Source organism: Pituophis catenifer, unplaced genomic scaffold (genome assembly GCF_029215685.1).
Source record: "Pituophis catenifer annectens isolate HBS135680 unplaced genomic scaffold, rPitCat1.0.hap2 SCAF_1, whole genome shotgun sequence".
NCBI lineage: Eukaryota > Metazoa > Chordata > Lepidosauria > Squamata > Colubridae > Pituophis > Pituophis catenifer.
This window is the reverse complement of record NW_027256881.1, coordinates 18,942,455-18,968,775: the sequence shown is the minus strand read 5'-3', so window position 1 is coordinate 18,968,775 and position 26,321 is coordinate 18,942,455. Positions and strand designations below refer to the sequence as shown.

The window sequence follows — 26,321 nt, the reverse complement described above, 5'->3', positions numbered from 1 at the left end:
TATTGTGCCAACCCAGCTCATTGTTCGGTTTATAGTCATGATCTTTCTTCCCACTATTGTAATGATGATGATGATGATGATGATGATTATGGGACGTCACAAAATCAGCCAGATGTTCAAACTGGATTTGGCATTTTTGTCTGCCTATAAAGTTCTTCTCAAGGACCTGGGATAGGCAGATATGGATGTTTGATGGTATTGCAGATATTGTCGCACGATGTCAGCTGTTTCAAGTAAAGCTGGTTTTTGCAATTGACTGATGGTGAATTTGTCAATGCTGACATGGTGTTCAAGTGTGCTTCAATGATTTGGGGATTGCACCCAAGGAACTATTATTATTGGTACTATTTGCCACCTATCTCATGGGCTACTTTTTTATTGTAAATAAAAACAATAAAATGATAAAAAAATATTGTTCTTGGTATGTACGCTGTATGTACTTTATATTTGTTATTGATTTGTTTTCTATTGAGTTTTAATTTTATGTTAGCTACCCAGAGTCACTGCTGAGATGGGTAGCTATATAAGTTGATTAAAATAAATGACTACATGAATCTTTCTCGGTGGAAACATTTTTGAAATAATAACTAAATTTTTCCTGGTTGAAACATATGACCCAAAGTAAAAAAGAAAAAGAAAAGAAGAAGAAGCATACACAGTTTTTCCTGAAATCCAATATGCCACTGTATTTATTATCTTGTGATTAAACATGCTAAGCAGAAACCTGCAGCAACGGGACAGTATTTCCCCACACTCAAAACTTAATCCTTCTGTCTCTTCAGTATCTCCTTCAGATATTCAATCTGGGCACTCACGCAGCTCCTGGCGGTGCCCCCAGGGGAGGTGTACTGCTCCACGCTATGCTGATGGTTGAAGATTTGTGAGATATCACTTCCCATCATGGGGCTGGAAGGAGCAACAAGAAATAGCTTCAGTCAGATATTACGGAAAGACAGTCTTTTAAACCTAAAGCTTCTCCTTTCACACATTTTAACTGACCGAGAAACAGAATGCAGGAGCTCTGCAAATAGGAACAGCTGTCACCTTCAATGGCTCCTACTAGAGCAGGGATGGGGAACGATGGCCCCTTTATGACCTGTGGACTTCAACTCCCAGAATTCTTGAGCCAGCCATGGGATTCTGGGAGTTGAAGTCCACAGGTCATAAAGGGGCCATTGTTCCCCACTCCTGTCTTAGAGAATGAACAGATCATCATTAGTAAGGCAAGTGGACTACACAGCCTAGCTTACCTAAGCTAGAAATATTCAACTTCACATTCTAGAAGAGAGTTTTCACCATGCTGGCTGGGAGTTGGGAGTTCAAGTTTACACAACTGAAAGTTGCCAAATTTAAAAAACTGTCCTAGAATCTGGTGCTGCCTCTCAAGGTTTGGAGTACAGTCTCCTCAGCTCATACCAAAGTGGTCACTAATTTTTAAGTGCACAACTTAGCTTTACTCAAATTTCAGAGCAAATAAAATGAAACCAAAGTCAGATTTCTGCCCTGGTTCCGCTATTATTTTAGACTGCAACCCTTAGCATGCAACTAAAAAGCCAAATGTGGGCTTGGAACTCAATTTATGACTCCTCAGTACAACCCTGTGAGGTAGATTAGGCTGATAGACAGTGGGCCTTTCTGTGAACTTTCTGGTTAAGCAGGGATTTGAACATGGATCTGGTACTTAATCTTAACACTCTACTCCTTTAGCATTGATTACAAAAGATTGCTTTATGATTGTACTTATGAAATAGTTTTCATCATTACATAATTAGGTTGTGCTACTATTCGGGGGATAATTTCCATCCCTGGAAAAAAAGATATGGAATTGTGGGGTCCCAGAGGGTCACTGAATAGATGATAGTAATAGCATAAGTCTTTAGCATTCCATAAATGTGACTTATCTACATATCCAACTACTATTAGAGGTAGTAATATGACTTCCTTGTTTTCAAGAGTTAGCAATAACAATAGCACTTAGACATATCAACCTCTTCATAGACTTTACAGCCCTCTCTAAGTGGTTTATAGAGTCAGCATATTGCTCCCAACAATCTGGGTTCTCATTTTACTGACCTCAGAAGGATGGATGAGTCAACCTTGAGCCGGTCAGGATCGAACTGGCAATGGGCAGAATTAGCCTGCAATACTGCCTTCTAACCACTGCACCACACTGGCTCTTAAAAGCAATATCTACTATAGGAAAACCTTTAAAAGCTCCCATAACCCAATACATACTGAATTCCCTTCAGGTCATCCATGGATAAATGATTAAGAGTCACTCCTTTGCTCTCGGCTAAACGGACTGCCTTCCCCACAACAGTGTGGGCTTGTCTGAACGGCACCTGGAACACAAGGGGAACAAAATCAGGAGGCTTAAATATTTTCCTGTCTAATTTTTACCCTCAAAAGATCCCCCGTGTTCTGAAGCTGACATTTCAGTGCTGACATTTCCAGCTATTTCTGGACTATAGAATGTGGCACAGACATGAAATGCAAAACCCAATGGCAGCATCATTTATGAAGGCTCTTGGATCCCTGCTGGGATATTCTTTGAGTTGGGCAGCCCTATAAATCCATTAAATAAAATAACAGATCCTGGAGGAAGGTACGGACTTGTCAGTATAGCCAGCAATTCCTCAGGCTCAAAGTTTTCTCCAATATTTGTTTAGGGTGGTAAGAACGGATGCCCAGCCAATTTCTTGCCCAGCTACATCCTGTGCCATTGGAGTCATGAACTTGGCACATGGATATAAGTGATTCTGTCCCCTACAAGCTTGGATACTCACTCCTTTGCGCACCAAATAGTAAGCAAGATCTGTAGACAACATTTCAGGGGTCAGGGCTCTTTCCATGTTATCCCTGTTGATCTAGACGAATGAATGAAAGAACGATGAGAAGGAATCATAATTATCACATGCTAGCTAGTCGAAATGAATGAATGTATTTTTAACCATTATTTAAAAAAAAAACTCAACATGGCAGTTACATTCAACTTGGTAAACGCATAATGGGATTTCTGCTCCTTGAGTGTCAAAAGTAGATGTAGGCCGGAATAAAGGGGCAAGGTTCTTGGAGATTCAGAGAAAAATATTTAAGCCATTCTAGCCAATAGGATAACCCATCTTTTTGAAACGCTCACCTGGAGAGTGGAGATAACTCCAGTGGAAACTTTAAGCACAGTGCTCAGGGTATCCATCACATCAATCACAGCTTCCTTATCTTCCTATTTGTAAAAAAAATGTTGAAAGAGGGTTACCTAAGAAGATAATGGCTGGTAGGGGAAGAACATCCTCTAGCCCCCATCATCTGGTATTTCAGTGCATGTGAAAGCTGATATACTATGGGGAAAAACTTTTTTTCCACCTTATACAAGGGCTGTCTCCCAGGGTAAGACTCAAGGTCACCTTAGCCTACTAGCCAGTTTCTAGTAATGACAAGGTCCTTAGTAAGCTTCAATACTAAAAGATAAACCACTTCCAAACATGGCAATTCCGATAATAATCACACACAGATCCTCCCCAATAATGATCATAAGGGCCATATGTCAAAAAAGTAATTCTATATTTGCTAACCCTCAAGCAATATTCAGTGGCTGCATTCATGTAATAAGTTGGATATGAATATTGAATTAAACTATTTTCTAGATTTGCACCTTAAATTGCATGAAAAATTAACCTGTTAGCCATAATACAGGTGAACCAGGGGTGAAATGATCCTGGTTCGGACCGGCTCGGGCAAGTAGGTAGTGATGGCGGCGGGCAGTTCGGAGAACCGGTAGCAAAAATCCCTGTCCCCGCCCCCAATGCCCAGCTGAGCCGCGCAATCATCAGAGCCTTTTTTTTTTCTTTTAAATGGCTCTGACGAGCCAAGCTCTGACAATCCCAGCTGAGTTGCCTGCTAATCAGGCAACTCAGCTTGGATCGCCAGACCCATTTAAAAGAAAAAAAGTTTTTTCTTTTAAATGGCTCTGACGATCCAAGCTCTGACGATCCCAGCTGAGTTGCCTGCTAACAGGTAGTAAAAATCCCTCCCCCCCCTCCCAGCCTCCAGCTTGCTTACCTTAGCTACTGGTTGCAACGCCTGCCTTGCTTCGCTTGCTGTAATACCTGCAATCCATTGCATCAGCAAGCAACTGAATCTCCCTGCCTGCAATCAAGCTCATTGGTGAGCAGCTCTATCTGCCTGCCTGCCTGCCTGCCTGTCTTGTACCTTCTATTGCAGGGGTCTCCAACCTTGGCAACTTTAAGACTTGTGGACTTCAACTCCCAGCAAAGCTGGCTGAGGAATACTGGGAGTTGAAGTCCACAAGTCTTAAAGTTGCCAAGGTTGGAGACCCCTGTTCTATTGGGTAAGTTTTTTTCCCTTTGGGAGCTTTAAAAAAATAGTTAATTGGGTTTTTTTTTAGTTGTTCTTTTTTTTAGACCTAGCCATTTAAAGTTTAGGAAGTTTTAAATTTAGCTGCTTTTATATAAAAATAAATTAAAATAAAATAATATTTGTGCAGCTTTCTGAGATTTAGTGTGTTTCTGTAGTGTTTCACTCTAACTACACAAACACACAAAATCTCACAAAGCTGTATGTGGAATTTTGTGTGTGTAAAGTGTGAAAGTTGTTTTTTGGGCTTTTTGTAGCTATGTGAGGTTCCTGCTTGTTGCAGGAGCCATTTTGGGTCTAGCACAGCTGCTTTTACATTGTGGGTGAGCCAGTTGTGTTGTGTTTTGTAAGTTAAAAAAGGGCAAAGAAGTGACATTGACTTGGCCACGCCCACCCAGTCACCTTACCACCAAGCCCCACCCACTAATTAAGCCACGCTCACAGAACTGGTAGCAAAAAATTTCAGATTTCCCCCCTGAGGTGAACAAAACATTAATCAACCTTAGCATGTTATGCACGTGTATCTCCTAGGATCTTTAAACTGATTAAGTATGTTGTGTGAACACAACCTAATTATGTCAACTTAGACTAGCCTAAAAAGGATCTGACTGGAGCAGAAGGCAGCCTATCTAAGTCAAGATTCTCTGAAAGTGGTAAATTCCCAAAAAAGAAAATTATTTCACAACAAATTAAACTTTTACAGTGGCGGCTGTCTTCGTTAACAGTAAGAGAAATGGACGTAAAAAATGAATTATGCAAAACAAAATAATTTTGAATTTTGCAAATAAGCCAGGGAAATGGTTGGCAGGAATGTTATCAAATTAGTAAAATCGATTTATACCTCATAAAAAGCACAGATAATTGTGAATGGCTGAAGAATTCTGGGAATTGAAGTCCACACATGTTAAATTTGCTGAGGTTAAGAAGAAGCACTAGCCTAAGCTAGCCTAGGTGCCATAAGCTCACCAGCTGCTTTCTGGATCTTATCAGCCCAAAGTCTACCTTTAGCCCATCCTAAAGAATTATCCCAAAACCACTTGAATTCAAGCATTTGTTCTCTTGCAGCAGGAAGTTACAGAATCACAACTACATAGCCAAAAATCAGCTGAATATGCAGAGAAGCAGCAACTAGAGCAAGCCTTGATGATCAGATGGAAAGAATCCCATCATTTACCTGCAGATCCTTGTTATAGGTACTGGGAAGTCCTTTCAGAATCACAAGGAGTCCAGTAGCCTGCAAGAGGTCCAAAAAGCTCTGTTAAAATTCCCAGTTCTTGGCCATGTCATCATCAAGGGCAGTAAATCTCCCCACCTCATTTTCAAGGCTACAGTCTCTTGTGCATGGATCGATATTCTAGCCGCACACCCCACACCCCAGTTTCATGAATGCTCGTTTTCTTAGAAAGCCTGCATTAGCTTTCTTTCCAGACTCCTCCTACTCCATCCTCAGTTTACATTGAATATTTAACTTTTAAAAATAGGAGCTATAATCATGTAACATCCTAATCTTCCTTCCTTCTGTGGGTCGTCCCAAAGGTGGGTTTTTTTTTTTCCCCCAAAAGGCAACTGGGCTTTGTTTTTCCTTGAAGACATTTCGCTTCTCATCCAAGAAGCTTCTTTAGTTCTGACTGAAGTTCTGGGGGGTTTATATGTCAGGTTCTGGGGGGTTCCCTTGCAAACATATCCCTGGCTTACTAAAGCATTTCCACCAACTCAGTGTTTTTAATTGTGATGCTTGTGACACAAATAAACAAACAAACAAACAGATTCTCTGTTCATGAAACCTGAGCACTTACTCTTCCAATCACTCGGCCAGCCTTGCTGCGGATCAATTCAAGGCTATCTGGATTTCTCTTCTGGGGCATCAGGCTGCTCCCAGTGCTTTAACCGAAAACAAAAAATAACATGATGCATCTGCAAATATCTCACGCTTCTAATACACAAGCAATGTCTAATTCTGCACTACTAGCATGAATTCACAAATTTCCTAATCAAAGGAAAGATGGGATTATTTACTTATTTGCTTTCCAACTGAAGAGGGCGCTAGAGGAAATGCCCTGGTGCAGGGGTCTCCAACCTTAGCAAGTTTAAGCCTGGAGGACTTCAACTCCCAGAATTCCCCAGCCAGCTTTGTTGGAGACCCCTGCCGTGGTGCACAGATCTCTGGCCCTGCCTACTTGGTTCACTGTTGTGAACTCCATCGCTAAGTACTGTGGTCAGTAATTGAAATCTCATGTGACTGCGCCGGAATTATGAATTCGCTTCTGTTTCCATCATTAAGTGAATCAGGGCAGTCATTAAACAAGACATCACGTGACCACAATTTACAATTTCATTTCTGCATTGGTTGCTAAATGAGGCAGTTGGTAAGCAAATATATTGTCAGTATATCTTTTCAACTTGACTTTTCAAATTGCTTCTGCTTCCTGAATGGTTTTATTAGTGAAGTTTTACGATTGCAACGCTCATTTGATTCGTTTTATTCAATGTTGCACAGCAACCTGGTTTCTCAGTTGAAAGACAAGTAGAACAATATTTTTGAAAAAAAAGTTTATAATTGGAGGAGCTCCGGATAAGAGTCTCCATCCATGCAATATCAAAGTTATAACAGTAACAGAGTTGGAAGGAACCTTGGAGGTCATCTAGTTCAACCCTCTGCTCACACAGGAGACCTATACTAGGGATTCGAACCGCCGAACTGTCGACCTTTCTGATCAACAAGCTCAGCATCTTAGCCACTGAGTCACCTAGCCAGGCTACTGGACAAGTTACTGGACTCTAGAATGAGACTGCTAGAACAAGGACTTGAAAGGATGAGAGATGCCCCCAAATTACCAATATGCATCCGAGAGAGTGATGAATCCAAACTCCTTTGTGGCATAGAGAATCAGATCTTCAGATAATCTGCTCAGGTGAACCATGATCATGGAAGCAATGTAAAGAAACTCCACTGATAAAAGGAAGAAGGGGGAGGGAGAGGGGGAAAAAAAAGTCTAAATTTTGTTTCTGAATGAAAAACAAAGTATGCTGCCCTGGCTAGAAACAATCATTGCACAATCTAGGGACATAAGATTAAGAAGTATCCCTAAAGGCATTCCTTGTTGAGACCTAGAACCTCTACTGTGGGTGATTTGGCTTAGTCTTTGTTTTGGGGAGATTGGCAGGGTTTTGAGAGATGACATGAAAACCTTCAATCCCTGTAAAACTTAATGCATTCATTTCACCCTTCAACCCACCCATCAAAATCGGAACCCCATGGCATTCTGGCTGACATATTTGGCGTTTGCAGCTTTTGACCTACTGTGCATGGGTCAGCACAGCTCTTGAGAGAATTACAGAAGCATAACCCTGTTCAACTCCTCCTTTTTTTTTCTTTTGTTCGTAATCCTATTATTTTGCCACTTTCCCCACAACGGACCGCCAAAAAGAAACACAAAAGCAGTGTACCTACCCACAAAGTCTCGATCGCTCACTGCATCCATGCTGTTGATGCTGATGGTGGCAAAATCCAATTCTGTAATTAAAAGTGGGGGGAAAAGCAAGGATACAGTTAATTCTGGAGACTCTGGGAATAGGATTTCAACATTTCTGGAGGGTCCCAGTTTAGAGAAGGAAATTCATGTTTGTTTGTTTTTCAAAAGTTCTGCTGGTAGCACGCAGGTCTCTACATGCTGGCATGTAAGACCAAACGGTCATGAAATTCAATGTAAGTATACTCAAGGTGAATAATAGAATAATATTCTGTTATGTTATTCTCCAGTGTCCACAGGTAGGATCAAAAATCTTACAAATGCACAAAAGAGACAGGGCTCTGATCATTGTACAGAGCTAGCCATCTTGCTGATTTTAACCCTCTGCCAATTCCCATGGACTATTACCTCATTAATGAACATATGCAATTTGTCCTCATACAAGTGGGAGAAGGAAACAACATGTTTTCTCAGAACTAATACCTTTGTATGTCTCCATGCCTGAGTTCCAGAAATTCTCTTGTTAGGAATGTTAACCCCACCACTCCCATCAAACTGTTTTAAGTCCCAAATGGCTTTGGAAGTATTTAAAGCAAGATTAAAGAATGAGCGGCCCTGAGATGATACCCATCTAATCTACCTGACCGATGATCGCAGAAGGCCAAGGACTTGGTTTGGAAACCACTGCTGTGAAACATCAAGAATTATGTTTATCGCTCTGTGTGGGAACTTCAACATACTTGTGCCTAACCCTTGATCTCATTTCAATCCCTTTGCCTTCTGGACACATTTCAACTGCTTATTCAAGCAGAGACATAAAGCTCACCTCGGCGGAGCAGTTCACGGTCCAGACCAAATGGGTTGCCAGCCAAAGCCCCACTGCAACAGAGAGAAAGATTAGAAGGAGGAATCCTTAAAATATCTACAAAGGGAAAAGGCGTCCCACAGAAGAGACTTGGCCCAAATTGCATACCCCAGATCCAGTGGTGAAATCCAATTTTTTTTTACTACCGGTTCTGTGGCATGGCTTGGTGGGCATGGTAGGGGAAGGATACTGCAAAACCTCCATTCCCACCCCACTCCAGGGGAAGGATACTGCAAAATCCCCACTCCTGGGGGAAGGATATTGCAAAATCTCCATTCCCACCCCACTCTGGGGCCAGCCAGAGGTGGCATCTGCCAGTTCTCCGAACTACTCAAAATTTCCACTACTGGTTCTCCAGAACCTGTCAGAACCTGCCGGATTTCACCCATGCCCAGATCCCCTGCAGTGCTCCACAGTGATTGCATGTTGGAAGTTTCCTCAGTAGCATTCTATGGAACAAAGTCAGAGGATCTTTGCTTTGCTGGCCCTAATAATGTCAATAATGCCAGTCGGGCTTTGGATACCCAAATCAGGAATCTTAAATTGCATCCCCATTTGCCCACACTTTCATCCCATTTCCTCCGTATGAATGACCAAGTGGTGAAGCACTTGAATGGTATTTCATTATTAATTATAATGCATCTAGGCTACGGGTGTCAAACTCGCCATGTCACGTTGATGTCACATAACGTATCGTGAGGTTTTTGCCTTCACGGAGCTTGGGTGGGCATGGCCTGCGCATCCGGTCCACGGGCCGCCAGTTTGACACCCCTGATCTAGGCCTTCTCTAGTGATTCCCCTTATTTTTTTTTAAGTCAATCTCCCTAATACAGGTAATCCTCAATTTACAACTGTTCATTTAGTGACCATTCAAAATTACAACAGCACTGAAAAAAAGTGATTTATGGCCATTTTTCACACCTATGACCATTGTAGTATCCCCATGAGCATGTGATCAAAATTCAGCCACTTGGCAACTGACTCAGATTTATGACGGTTGCAGTGTCCCAGGGTCATGTGATCCCTTTTTGTGACCTTCTGACAAACAAAATCAACAGGGATATCAGATTCACTTAACAACTGTGCTACTAACTTAACAACTGCAGCGATTCACTTAACAGCTGTGACAAAAAGGTCGTAAAATGGGGCAAAACTAACTTTAAAAATGTCTCATTTAGCAACAGAAATTTTGGGCTCCATTGTGGTCATAAGTTGAGGTTTACTACCTATAGGAGTTCCATCAGTACGCTGACGACACTCAGCTGTACATCTCCACCCCAGGCCACCCCAACGATGCCCTTGAAGTGATGTCCCAGTGCCTGGAGGCCGTGCGGGCCTGGATGGGGAGAAACAGGCTCCGACTCAACCCTTCCAAGACCGAGTGGCTGTGGCTTCCGGTGTCCCGATATAGCCAGCTGGTGCCATCGCTGGCTATTGGGGGCAAATCACTGGCCCCCACGGAGAGGGCTCGCAACTTAGGCGTCCTCCTGGATGCACGGCTGTCTTTAGAAGAGCACATGACGGCTGTGGCCAGGAGGGCTTTTTATCAGGTTCGCCTGATACGCCAGTTGCGCCCCTTTCTGGATCGGGACTCCCTACGCACGGTCACTCAAGCACTCGTCACTTCCCGCCTGGACTACTGCAATGCTCTCTACATGGGGCTCCCCTTGGGGTGCACCCGGAGGCTGCAGTTAGTCCAGAATGCAGCCGTGCGGGGGATTATGGGAGCGACGGGGCACTCACATATGACACCTCTCCTGCGCGAGCTGCACTGGCTTCCTGTGGTCTTCCGGGTGCGCTTCAAGGTGTTGGTGACCACCTTTAAAGCGCTCCATGGCTTAGGGCCGGGGTATCTGCGAGACCGCCTTCTGCCGCCAATAGCCTCCCACCGACCGGTTCACTCGCACAGAGAGGGCCTCTTCAGGGTGCCGTCGGCCAGACAGTGCCGGCTGGCGACCCCCAGGGGGAGAGCCTTCTCTGGAATGACCTACCCCCTGAGATACGCACGATATCAGACCTCCGGACTTTTCGTCGGGCCCTGAAAACACACTTATTCCATCTAGCCGGGCTGGCTTGATCCCATCCTCTCAGTTTTAATTGAATTCGGTTTTAATTCGGTTGTTTTAAATCTTGGGCCAAAATTATTTAATTGTTTTTAAACTGTTTTTAAATTTTATATGCAATGTTTCATCTCGGCTGTACACCGCCCTGAGTCCCGCAAGAGAAGGGCGGTTTAGAAATAAAATAAATAAATAAATAAATAGTAAACCAATGTTATTCATCATCCTTGCCACCATGATTATCTCAAGACCAAGAAAACAATGTTTCCATGGTCATCCAAGCTGAGAATTGTAAAAAAAATATCTCTCTGCAACCAAGGTCATTTCCCTACTATTAGGTAAAATAATGATGCAGAAGGCAGATTATAACATTAAAATGCTACCAAGTGGAGCTATTTATCCCTATTACATCATAGTTTGCAAGTAGGTTGTGTAATTACTCCCCACATAGGAAACGTAATGTTTCTTATATAATAATATTTTAAAGCAGGGGTCCCCAAACTTGGCAGCTTTAAGACTTATGGACTTCAACTCCCAGAATTCTCCAGCCCTCCTCCATTCTTCTTTGTCCTTCTGCTTTCGGGCAAAGCAGCCAAATTATGATTCTCTTGTCAATTTGTGTGATGTAAGTTTTTAGGTGATTGCACAGACTTATTTCTGGAAACCGAATTGAATACAATAACAGACTGGCTAAACTGAGTGTTTGCAAATAGGGAGGAATTATTCTATTTTCCTCACCCACATTAACATTTCTTGATTTAGATACGTTCACAGCAAATTAGTTTTACCTCTACTGACCCGCAAACATTTTCTGGGGTGGGGGTGGGTGGGGTTGCTTTTACCTTCCCAAAGGTAGAACGTTGATCCTTTTTTTAGCCTCAAACAGGCGCTCGTGGTCTCTGGTCAGAGCGACAGCAAAGCTGTGAGAAAAAAGAAAAAAAGGGAAGGAAGGAAAGAAGGAAGGAAGGAAGGAAGGAAGGAAGGGAGGAAGGAAGGAAGGTTCTTTTGTTAGAGAATTTTAATAGGTGCTGATAATAGGAAATCTTTACAGCAGCAAAATTGTTCTTGGGCACATGGACGTATGGACTGCAGAATTTTATGTAAAAGTATTAACTTAAATAGTGTACATAGCCCTTCTCAAACAAAGGAAGAAATAGCATGCTAAGCATTCACTATAAGCAAGAAAAATGAACACATAATTTTTAAAAATTCAAAATTTTAAAAGCAAAATTTGATGGGGTCCGAGTTTTGAATCTGGAAGTTCAATTCCAAACTAAAATCAAGTCTATTGTCAGATGTAACCTTTTCTTTTCCATTTTCATGGGACACCAGCTGTTATAGATGGTGGCTATAATTCGGCTGATGTATGCACTGACAAAAGTTAACTCCAGAAAGTGCTAAGGGGATTGGTTACCTGAGTAAAAAGTGGCTCCATCTGATTGGTTGAGCCTTTTGCAGGTGGGTGTAACCAGGAAATATCACCTCCATTTCACTACAACAGAACAAGCAGACCACAAAGTTACAGATTTACCCTTCATTTTAACAATGAACAGACAATTGAAGAGAGGGAGAAAAACCCCCAACAATTATTTATGAAGCTAATCATCCTGTCACACATTAATAGGGAAAAACATGGTTTTGTAATGGATGAATGAATTCACAGATGAAAAATATATCTATGTATACCAGTTGTCACATTCTATTACCATGAACCAAAACAATATCCAAATTACTGGGAGAAAGCAATTAGGCGTATGTGCCTATTAATTGTTTCTTATGATCAATGGCAGGTCAGACTCAAAAACCAAAGAGGTTTACTGGGTAGTGACTAGGTCTTAGTGAGCCAGGTCAGAAGATACCTACCAACCCTATGCAGTTGGCCAGCATCCTTTTACAGTCCCAAAAGGTCTGCTTTGGAGGGAAGCTATAGGGAAAACACCCTGTCCCTTACTTGGCAACTACACAAAGCTGTGATTCCTCCAGCTGAAAAGGCTTTGCACATATCTCAGATATGATGAACCTAATTCATGGAGAATATGTATGCTTGGAATTTTTTTGGTCATTTTGGTTCATCAAATGGAACCTCCATGTCGTGCAATATTTCTCAACCTTGACAACTCTACAATGTGTGGACTGCCATTCTCAGAATTCCCCAACCCTAGGAAATATATATATATATCAGAAAGTTGGGAGAAAAGGTAGGACGTAGGATGTTTGTTTTTAGGGCTTCCTTGGAACCATTGGTCTGGGTCAGTGGTGGTTTCTACCGGTTCAGCCCGGATCGGGCAAGCTGGTAGCAATGATGGTGAGCTGAGAACGAACTGGTTCTCTCTGATGGTTAGGTTGGCCCTCCTGCCCACCCCTGTGTTATACATACCTTATATTTGGTCATTTTTAGCCCAGCTGAAAGGCGCGGCAGAGCGGATTGCCGTATCTCAGCTGTTCTGTAATACACTGTGCTTGTGCGGAGTGCAAGTTTGGTGTGCGTGCGAGCGAAGCACGTGCATGATGCGAACCGGTGGTAACACCAATTGAAATCCACTACTGGTCTGGGTGATTCCATGACAAGAAAGCTCAAAGGATTGGTGGTCCTCATAACTAAATGGAGCCTTCATTGTATATCAGAGCACCTAGTTTCAAGGACTTGGTGCTTTGCTTTCAGGTTACCAGAAGAATCCGGTCATCCAGTGGGGGAATAAAATGGTTGGATTAGATTTCTCACACATTTCCTTGTGCTTTTAATCAGGGATCATAAGAGTGAATTGGGGGTTAATTCAATAGGAATTTTATTAATGGAGGATGATGGAAGGGTGGGAGAGATAGCTGGGCACAGGCAGATGCTCTTGATCTACAGTCTATATAGCCACTAGGCTTAAGAGAAAGAGCCAGGCTTACGTAGAAGCACGTTCCATCAGGGTCCGAATGAGCTGTTGAAGGTGAACGGACAGCATTGTCATGGAGCTCTTCATGAACAACCTCAGATCAGTCACTATCTGTAAGAAAGGCACACATTTGGATTTTCAGAAAAGGAGACCCAAACCATCCAATGGAAATACGATTTTCCCAAAAGATGCTCAGAGGATTACAGGTAGTCCTCAATTTACAACAGTTCACTTAGTAACCATTCAAAGGCACTGAAAAAAGTGACATGACCATCTTCACACTTATGACCGTTGCAGCATCACCATGGTCATGTGATACGTGATACATTCGGATGCTTGACAACTGACTCACATTTATGACAGTTGCAGCACCCTGGGGTCATGTCATCACTCTTTGCAACCTTCTGACGAGCAAAGTCGATGAGGAAATCAGATTCACTTAACAGCTGTGTTACTAATTTAACAACTGCAGTGATTCATTGAACAAATGTGGCAAGAAAAGTCGTAAAATGGGGCACGTAACAAATTTCTCACTTGGCAACATACATTTTGGGCTCAGTTTGGTAGTAAGTTGAGGACTACCTGTATTTATGTTTTGGGGAGAATAGAGTTCAGATGGTGGGTAATGTTTGAAGACGCCATTTCAATATCCCTTCAAAATGGCTAGAGACAGTGGCTAAACTTAATAATTCTAGAAAGGTATCTGTTCTCAGTATAATGGAGCCTCATTTTAATGGATTCCTGTGTTCCTTATTTTGGAATGTATGGTAATGAAGAGATTAAGACATCTTGGGCATTTATATCATTTATGTGAAGATATTATCATACAAATGACAACACCATCACCAAAAGGTCATCTGTTGCCTGTCAAGTCCAATGCATTGAAGCTTCTATCATTACAAATACAAAGTGGCTGTCATAAATTATGGAGGAGGACAAGAATTTAAATAATTCTGAATTCTGCATCCTGTAAGCCATCATTGATTAGATGCAAGAAGTAAAAGATGAAGGGAGAATTTATTTGAAACTCCTCTTATAAGCTGGTTAAAATCATTATTTAAGATCAGCTTTTTCTGCCTGATGAATATTTAACCAAAATAGAACTACAAATAGATATACTGTAACTATATCATATGCAATTTTATTTCATTTCCAACATATGTTTTTAAATTAATGTGGCAGAGTTCAAAAAACTTCAGGGGTTATTTTGTTGTTTGTTGTCTTAAATCAAAGAAAACTAATTTGATGTTCTTTAACACTTTGTAATAATTCAGATTTTCAGATCATCTTCCAATGATTGTCTATTTCATTTGCACAGAAACATGAAACAGAAGGAGAGAGGAGAAGCACTACTGTGTTTCCCCCAAAATAAGACCCTGTCTTATATTTTTTTGAACCCCGAAATAAGCGTTTGGCCTTATTTTCGGGATTGTCTTATTATTTTGGGTCACGTGGATCAAGATGGGGCTCCTCTTGCCGTCTTACCTGATTTCCAGCTCTGTGTTTAAATATTTTCGGGGAGGGCTTATTTTCGGGGGGGGGTTATTTTAGCACATAGGCTCAAAAGCCCGATTGGGCTTATTACAGTGGTGGGATTCAGCCAGTTCACACCACTTCAAGAGAACCGGTTGTTAACTTTCTAAGCAGTTTGGTGAACTGGTTGTTGGAAGAAATCATTAGGGCAGAGAACCGGTTGTTAAATTATTTGAATCCCACGACTGGCTTATTGTCAGGGTATGTCTTATTTTCGCGGAAACAGGGTAGAATATCAATATAGCTAAAATTATTTTAGAACCATTCAGATTATTCCTACTTGATCATTCCTGCTTCGTCCAGTGTGAAGCTTTCCAGCCACATCACCAATCAGTTCCTGAAAATAAAAAGAAAGATTTCATTTTCCAATACTTCGAAGACATCTGATCCTATAAGTAGCTGCAAAGTTTGACTATTTCCAAGATTAACCCCCTGAAACCATGTATATTTCTCAGAGTTTTCAATTAATTAATTTTATTGGCCGCTCATCTTACCACAGGATAAGTCTGGGTGGATTACAGTTACATAAACAATTAAAATATAAAAAGTTTACATCAGACATTAAAACCAAGGGCGCATGAGGAGGTCAGGGGCAGAGTGGGGGGAAGTGGGATTTGTTATTACTCAAAAAACCACCTGCATTGCACTATTCCCTCGCTTGGCCCAAGTCAACTGGCAGAGCCACATCTTCAGACCCTTACAAAAAGATAGAAGGGTTGGAGCCAACCTAACATCGGAGGGCAGGATGTTGCTCTTTTTCTAGATTCAGTGGGATCATTTATTCATTTACAGATGTATACCCTGCCTTTGCTTTGTACAACACAATGATCCTTCTTCCTACTTCTGATTCCACAACAACAACTCAGTGAAGTGAATTGGATGAGAGAAAGTGACTGGCCTACAGTCACCCAGCTGGCTTTCATGCATACAGGAGAACTAGAACTCAGGTTCTCCTAATTTCTAGTCCACACCTTCACTACTACACTACATTTGGTTCACCAAATTTATCTCATCTCCCCCTGCCCCCCCCATCATACTCTTTTTCCTTGTTGGAAGGGCTCCACCCCTTGTTATCCTTTTGATTCTATTCTACCAACCAATTGCTCTACCTGGAATAGTTTGAACATTTATGAATATTCCAAATCAACACAACCACTGTAGAAACATTATTCTTCAAATCAGAAGATTTCAGTCAAGCAGATAAACCAAACAAACCTTGAGTCTACGTTCAACGGTAGTGTGGATGTCCTCATCAGTTCGGCTGATTATCAAGCTGCCCTTGGAACACTCATCAGAAATCTACAATAGCACCAGTCAAAGAAAAAGTTGTTTAGTAATTCACAAAATGTCCTTGTTGTCTGGGATAAAAAAGGAGGCTTAATGGATCATTCATGGGCTTAATAGCAAGGCCTTTCTTTAGGCCTAACTGTAATCTTCTTGGCAGAGATCTAGCAGGAGTGACTATGTCCATGATATCATCAGCACAGTGCAGCACTTTGCAACTTTCCAGATGTGCTGGGACTGCAATTCCCATAATTCTCAGCCTAAACTGAAACTCTGTGCTCTGTATTCACAGACCCTGGACCAGATTAAAACTCTTTCCCATTCTAATTAATAGGCCTGAAAGATGGAAAGCATATTTCCATGCAGAGTTAATTAAGCCAATCAGTGTTGGATTTGTGCCTGGTGACCCAGTATCAGACTGAACCGGGTAAAGGGCTTCTATTCAACAGACATTTTTTTTGTTTCTTCCCATCCCTTTAAACTCTTTAAATAAAAAACATAAAGTGTAATTTTTATGCCTTTCAGAACAAAACTTCATATAGATTCCCCCCCCCCCCCAAGGCCATAATGTGTGGCCTTGGGTCCAGTTCATTGGTTTTCAATATTCTCTAGATTTCTCCAAAGCCTCTTTTTTTTTTTTTACTTGACCTTATCATGTTATTTCCTTCACAGGAATCTGATAAATTTATTTGCTCAGTCTCTCTATTGCCTCCTCTTTGTTGTGCATTAGGATTGCCTAAACAAAATAAGCACATAAAGTTTTACTTGTGAACCTTTCTGGGTTTTTTTATTCTTAGCACAGCAATAATACAAAAACAAACAGCTAATTGTGGAATTCAGCGAATGAATATAAACAGACCTGCAGCTTTCTTCTCTGTTCTGGGTTGCTTAGAATTTAATAAATTACTGTACATTTTGACCTAACTTCTCTACGGTTCAGAGATTAACCAAGGTGACAGCATGCCTACTCTAAAATACAACTGTTACTAAATACTCTAGGATTTCAGCTGAAAATAGCTGGCATCCTCCCACAGTTAGCAAAACGTAGGGCCTTCTTTCTGGTGTCTCTGGATTGTTTTCTTCCTCTGAATATATGCCCAGGTACAAAAATCCCATGGTATCCCATCCCTACTTCTTGCAGAACACCCTTGTGCTAATTCTTCTTCAGTGGTCTTGAGTCATCCTAAAACCTTATGAGCTGTGGTGGTGCAGTGGTTAGAATGCAGTAATTCCAGGCTAACTGTGCCAACTGTCAGGAGTTTGATTCTGACCGGCTCAAGGTTGACTCCTATCCTTCCAGGGTCGGTAAAAGAAAGATCCAGATTGTTGGGGGCAATATGCTAACTCTGTAAACCGCTTAGAGAATGATGTAAAGCATTATGAAGCACTATACAAGTCTAAGTGGTATTGCTATTCATCTCTTTTGCAGTCCATCACTGCTTCTATGCCATTTTTCCTTTTTTCTATCTCCTTCTCATTTCAACTTGGTTCTCCTTCTCATTTCAATCTCTCTCCTTCTATAACAGACTCTCTTTGTGAAACCTGTTAGCAGTTCTTCTCTTACCCATTTCTCAGGTTCAAGTTATGTCAGCCCCCAAGTACTATTGGTGTATCTGGGTAGACTGACAATAGGCGAGGAGATGACATTTACCTTGTTACATATAGCGCTTGGCTAAAATCAAGGTCTATTTTTTGGATACGTGCTTTTAAAAGTGTGGGGGAAATGCTTTAATTATCAGTTGTCACTTTATTAGGTTTATAAAATACCGACAGGAATTTATTTTGCAAAATACTTAAACCTGAGTCGTCCCATGTACTTAAGGCTACCTTTACTTGGAGTTCTTTCTACCACTAGCACAGCTTTACCTTCTCTAATCCACTGATGATCTTCTCCATTTCAACTTTAGACAGAATTCCAGCCTTTTCCAAAGCTTTTGCATAAGCCATGCTTCCACAGATATCAAATTCCGACAAGCGCTTGTCAATCTCGATCGAAGCGTTAAACTGTTCCATGATAGGGTCAATACTTCCCACTATCCTTCCTCCATAAAGTTTGTCACTCTAGGATGAGGAAAAGGGGAAAAGAATGTATCATAAAAGTTAATAACAATAGCTTCTTCCAATGCCATGTTTGTATACTACCCAAATCTTTCTGTTGCTGGAGGTGGGTGCCCTCTCAACCTATGCCATGGATAAATGTCCATCTGACTTTGGGGGTGGGGGTGGGGTCTGGCATTCTCCATCAGAGCTGAAGGCAATATCTATCATCTAAAGCTGTTGGAATGTTCTTGATTAATTCACCTGGGTGATCCTCTTACTATTGATCACATCCTAATAGGTCATCATACTAATTATATTAACTTTGAGATAGAAGTCATGCCCCCCAAATCACCATTTCTAATCAGTTCAGCTTGCTGGGAAAGTTTTATTACAAGGGCCTTTTAAGAAGCTCACAGGTATATGGTACTTATATATCCATATTGCATACTGCCAAATATCAGGACTGGCCTTATGTGGCTGGCATCCTGAGGAAGCAGAAAGTTTCAGTATGATGATTCAGTAACAGTATAACAGAGTCGGGAGGGACCTTGAGGTCTTCTAGTCCAACCCCTTGCTCAAGCAAGAAACCCTATACAATTCTGGACAAATAGCTGTCCAATCTCATTTTAAAAACCTCCAGTAATGGAGCACCCACAACTTCTGAAGGCAAGCCATTCCACCGATTAATTGTTCTCACTGTCAAGAAATGACTCATTTTAGTTCTAGTTTGGATTTCTCTTTGATAACTTTATGATGATTTCTCAGAAACTGAGAAAAGAAATAATGACTTGGGAAACATTGAGCTTAGAAGGTCTGATCATTCCTCCATTACCATAAAAATAGTTACTGCCCCATTCATTAATAATTTTTACCCTGAAAATTAACAAGTCCTCACCTTATTAAATTTAGACATTAATGTCCAGATCTTGGGAACAACAACAAAAAAAAAAGATTATCACAAATTCTTCTATAATCAATGTATTAATAGAAAGGGAAAAAGGATTAGGTTACGGTAATTTTGGCAACTTGATATTTTCATTATGGTATCCAATCTGGTGAGCACTTTTTACTTTTGGTAAAAAACACCAAACATGAACAGAGAAGATGGTTAACCATATTTTTAATAATGGAAGAATATGCAGATATTCTGGGCCAGTAATATTTTGCACATCATTATCTACTTCCTCGGGTCCTGAGAAACCCATAACACTGATTTAAATAAGATAAATAATCATATAGCTGGTCAAATTATTAAAAAGAACAATCCTTCCTCCCATTACCCAGACAGTACAATCCTATCATTTGTAACACATGGTACTGTTTTAGAAGATTTGTTTCTAATTTTCACTCATGTAGGAGGAATTCCTCTTCTGTCATATTTTACCATGTATATAGTACCTAAAAATAAGCCTAAGCAAATATTTATTTTTAATTTATTCAATTTGTAAAGCCTTGCCAAATGGCTCCGATAATACTGCTTGTATAATAATAATAATTTTATCCTTTGTGTAGATACGCATAAACTCATTGATTGTGGTCCCTGTGATTGCACTACACAATGTAAGACTGGTTAATTTAACTTTGATTAGATTTTCTGTGATTTAATGAGCTTATATGGTTAATTTACGGCTGCACGTATAGTGCAATTCAGAAAATTAATTCATTCAGTAACTAGATTCATTCAGCCAGAATTTTAGGATTTTCCTGCTAATATGACAGGCTTCCTATTAGATTCAGAATTCTGAACACCGAACAAGATGTATGCACACACCAGTTTTTCTTCCACAGAAAAACTTTTTTCATTAAATTGTATATATATTTCTTCAAGTCTATCACTAGAGTCCAACTATTCGACACCCACCCACAGCAAAAACCCTTCAAGATTCTCTTTCTATGTAGGACTCTGGCAGGATATGGATCGACTATGCGCCCGATAGCTTGTTCATTTGGCTACCTGGCAGCATATAGTTTCTTCATTTTGAATGATATGCTCAGTACACTGCAGCAATTCCAAAAAGACCTTCTGTCAGCATGATTCAGGTGCAGCTGTTGCCCTGTTTTCTCAAAGCAAACATGAAGACAGCATGTGATGCTCAAGGGCCAGTCAAAGTTCACTGGTCAGAAGATACGGTTTCTGGGCCAAAGGAAGGCTAAATCTTCATCCAGCAGTTTTAAGGGGTGGGGTGAGGGTATTTCTTCAAATAAAGCCATTTCAATGTGATATTTGCCACTTCTAAATGCTCTCTGCTCAGGACAGGACAATTTAATACCAATCGCCAATTTTAGCTAACTAAATAAATATTGTGAAATTGCAGGCTTGGGCAAATCCACCAAAAAAATAATTTGTTCCTTATTCTGTTATACTTTGCCTGGTATAATAAAGGTTTTAATTTTTATAAAAAGGTAAAGGTTCCCCTCGCACATATGTGTTAGTCGTTCCCGACTCTAGGGGGCGATGCTCATCTCTGTTTCAAAGCAGAAGAGCCAGTGCTGTCCGAAGACGTCTCCGTGAACATGTGGCCGGCATGACTAAATGCCAAAGGTCCACGGAACGCTGTTTCCTTCCCACCAAAGGTGGTCCCTATTTTTCTACTTGCCTTTTTTACATGCTTTCGAACTGCTAGGTTGCAGAAGCTGGGACAAGTAACGGGAGTTCACCCCATTACATGGCACTAGGGATTCGAACCGCTGAACTGCCGACCTTCCGATCGACAAGCTCAGCATCTTAGCCATTGAGCCATTGCGTCCCCATATTTTTAAATATTTTTTATAATTTTTTATAAAAATTATTTTTTATAAAATAATTTTTATAACGTAATTTTTGTAGTAGGGCCCTGTTAGCCATACATATTTTATTTCTGAAGTGAGGAGATAACAATAATAGAAAGTACCTCAAAGGTCTTCAACCCCCTATCCTGGGCAAGAATTCTCATACCATCCGAGACAAATGACTTTCCAACATTTGTTTGAAAACCTCCAGTGATGCCACACCCATGACTATACAGATAGTCCTTGACTTACAACCACAATTGGAACCAGAACACTTGTCATTAAGTGATGCAGCCATTAAGTGAAACATCACATGATTGCAATTTGTGACCTTCCCTAATGGCTTCCCCATTGACTTTGCTTGTCAGAATCTGGCTGGGAAATTTGCAAATTACAATCATGTGACCCCAGGACATTGCAATCACCATAAATATGAGCCAGTTGCCAACCACCTAAATTGTGATCACATGACTACAGTAACACTACAATGGTAGTAAGTGCAAGAACGGTCATAAGTCACTTTTTTGGACTTCCAATAGGAGGCAAATTGTCCCATTGCTTAAGAGCTATCAAATTCCTCCTTATTTTAAGTTTGTGTCTCCCTCTGCAAACCTTCCATCCATCAGTTCTTGTCCTATACTCGGATATTAGGGATAATAAACCCACATCCCTTCTCTATGATACCCCTTCAAGAATTGGAAGACTGCTGTCAGGTCTCCCCTTTAGGCCTCTGTTATTTAGGCTAAACTTCAAACATTCTTCATAACATTTAGCTTCAAAGCCTCTCACTATCTTTGCTGCTTTTATCTGTACTCCTTTCCAGCACATCAACACGCTTCTTATATTGAAGTGACTAGAAGCAAATGCAATACTATATTCCAAGTGAAATCTAACCACTGCAACATAAAGTAAAACTATCATTGCCCACGATTTTATCATACCTTTATTGCATTAGCTCTTTTGCCAGGTGTAGTGCACTGTTGGCTCATGAGTAATCTATGATCTAACATGACACCCAGATCCTTCTTACAAATACAAATAATAAAAGAGAGTATTTGTAGCTCAGGGTTGAAATGAGGGGTCCTTGGTGCTCTCCGTGCTAGTAAGGAGCTAGCACTAAAACTAATAATGTTACCTACATTGGGTAATGAAAAGTTTGCAAGAAAACAACTAAGTTCAGAGAGTACAAAACTAGTGTCATGCCAAATACTTTTCTTGTATCCATTTTTTTCCATCTGAACATATTTACCTACATTTTTTACATTGAACTCATTTTGCTGGATATGTTCAAATCTATAATATTCTTCTGAACCTTTGTCCCCTGCTCTGTACTGACTGAATCCCCCAGTATTGTACTGAGTGAAAATGTGATTAGCATTCCTTCTATCCCCTTACCTAAATCTTTTATGAAAATGTTTGAAGAGCACTGTGCCCAGGATACAATCCTGAGATCCCACTTAATGGATTGGTGTATCATGTAGGTATATTATTAAGGATCAATCAGCTTGGGTTCAATCAGCTGAGTATCTATCTATAATAGGAACCATCCACACCACATTATTACATTTTACTAAGAAAGATGCTATGCATCACCTTCTGAAATCTAAGTACATTACATCCAGAGTATTCCTTTGATCTATTAATCTAATCACTTTCTAAAAAAAAAACCCACCAAAGTTTGTCTAGCATGACCTATTTTTTAATAGAGTCATGCTAGCTTCTAGTAATCTTGATCCTCTGTAAATGCTTACAAACCTACCTCCTGATTATCTTTTCTAGGAATCTCCCAGGTATTAATATCAAACTGACCAGTTTCCTGGGTATAGTTCCCCCAGCTTTTTTTTTTTTTTTAAAGATCGGAACAAAATTAGCTCCGCTTCAGTCTTCTGGCACTTTCCCTGTCCAATGGCCATTCTTTAAGATTATTGTTAGTGGTTCTGAAATCACATCTGTCATTTTCTTTAGTTAGGAATAGTGTTTCTCAACTTTGGCCACTTTAAGAGAGGTGGACTTCAATTCCCAGCAAAGTGTTTGGGAAAGCCTGGGAACTGAGAAACACTGATCTGGGGTATTATTCATCCAAAGACTTAAAATTCATTCACAGTAGTTTGGGGTGCTCCCATCAATTCCTTACCTATTTTGGCCTACGCTTCTCTTCACCATTTTGTCCTTTTATGAAAATAGGATGGAATTTAGGAATTAAGCAGTTCAGATTTCTCCCTCTGGCTTTCATGATCTTGCTGTCTTCTCCACTCAGATTAACTGCTTCCTTAACTTGCCACAGTGATGCATTTCCAGATCGCCTTGGTCATCCGATTTGCGATCTTTAATCCCCAAACTTTTGGGCACTAGAATCTAAAACCCTAGTTCATGTTGATTTCTACAACTCTGGAAATATATTATATGGAACTGCTGAATGGATGTGCATGATACAGGCAGTTTAAAGATTCAGTGTAGCTATTTTTGCACTATATGCAACTTGGCTAATATTTCTGCAGTTGGCTTTCGGTGCCATGGTTGATATGCAAACCAACTTTTTTGATTAGTATATACTTGAATGTATGTGTGAATGCAGAATAAGAATTTATTGAGTAACTAAATTAAATTGTATAAATACAGCCCCACAGAATAAGACGGCTGGTACACTCCAGCCCAGCAATTCTCTAACTAGTTGTGCTAACTAATCTTTTAAAATGGAGGGAAGAATACCATTTTCTGGTGGCAGAGCTTATTTTTGGTCCCTGAGTTATTGTCCCTCCAATATAATGTGTGAACTAATGCTTTATGCCAGCTTTTATCAATTTGGCAACTCTCTAGATGTGCTGGACTACAGCTCCCAGAATTCCTAACAAAACCATGCTTCCATGACTGTGAAAAATGCATTTTAACTAATCATCAGACAACTGGTGTCCTAACTGCCATATATTCCTCTTTGAACTTCAGTCATTCATTCCACCATTCTCTCTTAAACAGTGTTCTGTTCTTTTCTTTTACTATTCTATATGCCTCAAATATGAGTTGTGGAACTCATATAGAAAGCATCGTTTTCCTTCAACAATGTTCTCAAAACTTCAGATTTTTCAACATGAATTAGTGCAATTACCTCCCAAGATATTTCTTCATTATTTACAATAAACTCCCAAATATACACTCATTTATATCTAATTTCAAATTAGTTGTAATCATTCTAATCCTTAGAATAAAAGCTCTTTGGGGCCCGGAGATGTCAAGGTATTTCTTACCCTCTCTGCTGTATAATCAAGCACCTTTCTTCACTGCTGAAGCATTTTTAGGAATGGGGTTGCCAAAATGTTTATGATTCAGCCTTAAACTTTTGTTTAAAGTGCATTTCACATACTAGCTAGCTCACCTACCCAATTAGGTTTTCCCCTCCGATTGGAGGCCCTTCAGTTGTTAATAACTCAGCTAGTAGGGGAGATGGTGTAACCTCAAGCCCCATATAGCAAGTTAGAGAAAAATATTTGATATATAAGCTCAAAAAACAGGATCTTCCCTACTCTACAAATAAGAGCAACTAAAAAAAAAAATCTAGTTGGACTGGATCAAATCCATCTAGTTCTCACCTCTGAAAGAGAACAGCGGATCTCTCTAGGAGCCTATAGATACAGCAAGTAAGAACGGCTGCATCCTATTTGCTCACTGAGGGTAGAAATGCAATGCTTTATACCATGGCACTTTTCCTCAGCTAATATAACTGTATAGTAATAGCTCCAAAGTGGGAGAGGGGCATAACCAGATATGTGCTCTGCGGCCCTTAACAAACCTTGCAAGTGGCTCACAATCAATCAGCTCCACCACTTAACTTCATGCAGTCCCATCGGAACCTGCCCAATCTCTGAAACCGCTCTCTATCCCCGTTCCCCCCCCACCCCAACTCCACGCAGATCTCTTTGGGGCAGGAAAGGGGGTAACCAGAGGTCGTTTCCATGTCCAGAGGGACGTGAGGGAGAAGACTTCCAGATGCCCACTCACCTCAGCTGCCATGACGGACGATTGTGGGTTTTTCTTTCTGGTTTTTGCGAAGAACGTGGAGAACCTGTCAGATAGAGGGAAGCGATTACTGCAAACAAGCGAACAGTTAAGTCTGACGCACGGAGAGACCCAGGCAGGCAGACACACAGACACAGTCGCTCGCTCGCTCGCTCGCTCCAAAGAGGTCCCTGCCAGTGACTCGTGCAAGATCCGTAGAGACGACCGACTCACCACACTGCGACCCGCTCAGCCGCTGCAGACTTAATCAACTCACCTCCCGGGCGTGCAACCACCAGCTATCCGAACTCCTGTAAATCAGCCTGTGAAGGGTCTCCTTTTCAAGGGCTCGCTGCCAACAGGCCACGCCCCCCCCAGGGCGGGGTTTGCTTCCAGCTGGGATGTCCTGCCCACCTGCCCTTCTTTTGCCCCCACCCCCACCTACCCCTGAAGCGGGACTCTATCCCCTAACAGTGACCCAAAGAGGACACCCAACTGCTTATTTTTCATATTCTCCCCATCCTAAGAAATTACTTAAGAACTTCCAGATTCAGAGGGGACCGAGTTTTTCGTAGAATAATAACAAAAAAAGTGCTGTGTATGTGGGTATTTTGCACACATAGAAATCGTAAAAAGTAACATATTTTGGATACTTTTGTCAGGCCAGATTTCTACAATGCAGGACACAAGAGGGCAACAGACGGTAACATTCCAGTTTATCGTTTTCATTCGGCTGCTATGTTTTCTTTAAAGAAACGGAAGATTTGCTTGTTGAGTTTACAGTGTCCCACAGAGTGCTTTTTAAATACAAGTCATGATAAATTAAGTATTTGGTACTGTTTTGCTTATTTCATGAGGTATAATTTTAAAGATGCGAATGCATACTCCTGTTGCAGGATCCAATCTTTTGCATTCATATTTTTGCATACCATTCTGGGCTCCGTTTTTAACATCATCCCAGCAATTATGGTTGTTGACAGGTATTGCAACGAAACATTAAGAGGGGGAATCCTGGATATTTCACACCTGTCCTAGGACTACAATTCGGGCATGG

At 40.9% G+C, this 26,321-nt stretch overlaps 1 protein-coding gene across 1 annotated transcript; it reads right to left on the bottom strand.

Annotated features, from left to right (window-relative positions):
• Window positions 1–671: 671 nt before the first annotated feature.
• On the bottom strand, window positions 672–25,632 carry ASL (argininosuccinate lyase). Its single transcript, XM_070946205.1, has 17 exons — window positions 25,545–25,632; window positions 25,271–25,334; window positions 18,335–18,529; window positions 16,400–16,483; window positions 15,465–15,521; window positions 13,665–13,762; window positions 12,184–12,261; window positions 11,612–11,689; window positions 8,671–8,723; window positions 7,826–7,888; window positions 7,210–7,324; window positions 6,171–6,255; window positions 5,549–5,608; window positions 3,140–3,223; window positions 2,787–2,867; window positions 2,236–2,342; window positions 672–906 (listed from the first exon to the last, which is right to left on the bottom strand). Exons 2-17 carry the CDS (start codon window positions 25,280–25,282, stop codon window positions 762–764), a joined length of 1,395 nt encoding a protein of 464 aa, XP_070802306.1. The 5' UTR covers window positions 25,283–25,334; window positions 25,545–25,632; the 3' UTR covers window positions 672–761.
• Window positions 25,633–26,321: the final 689 nt, after the last annotated feature.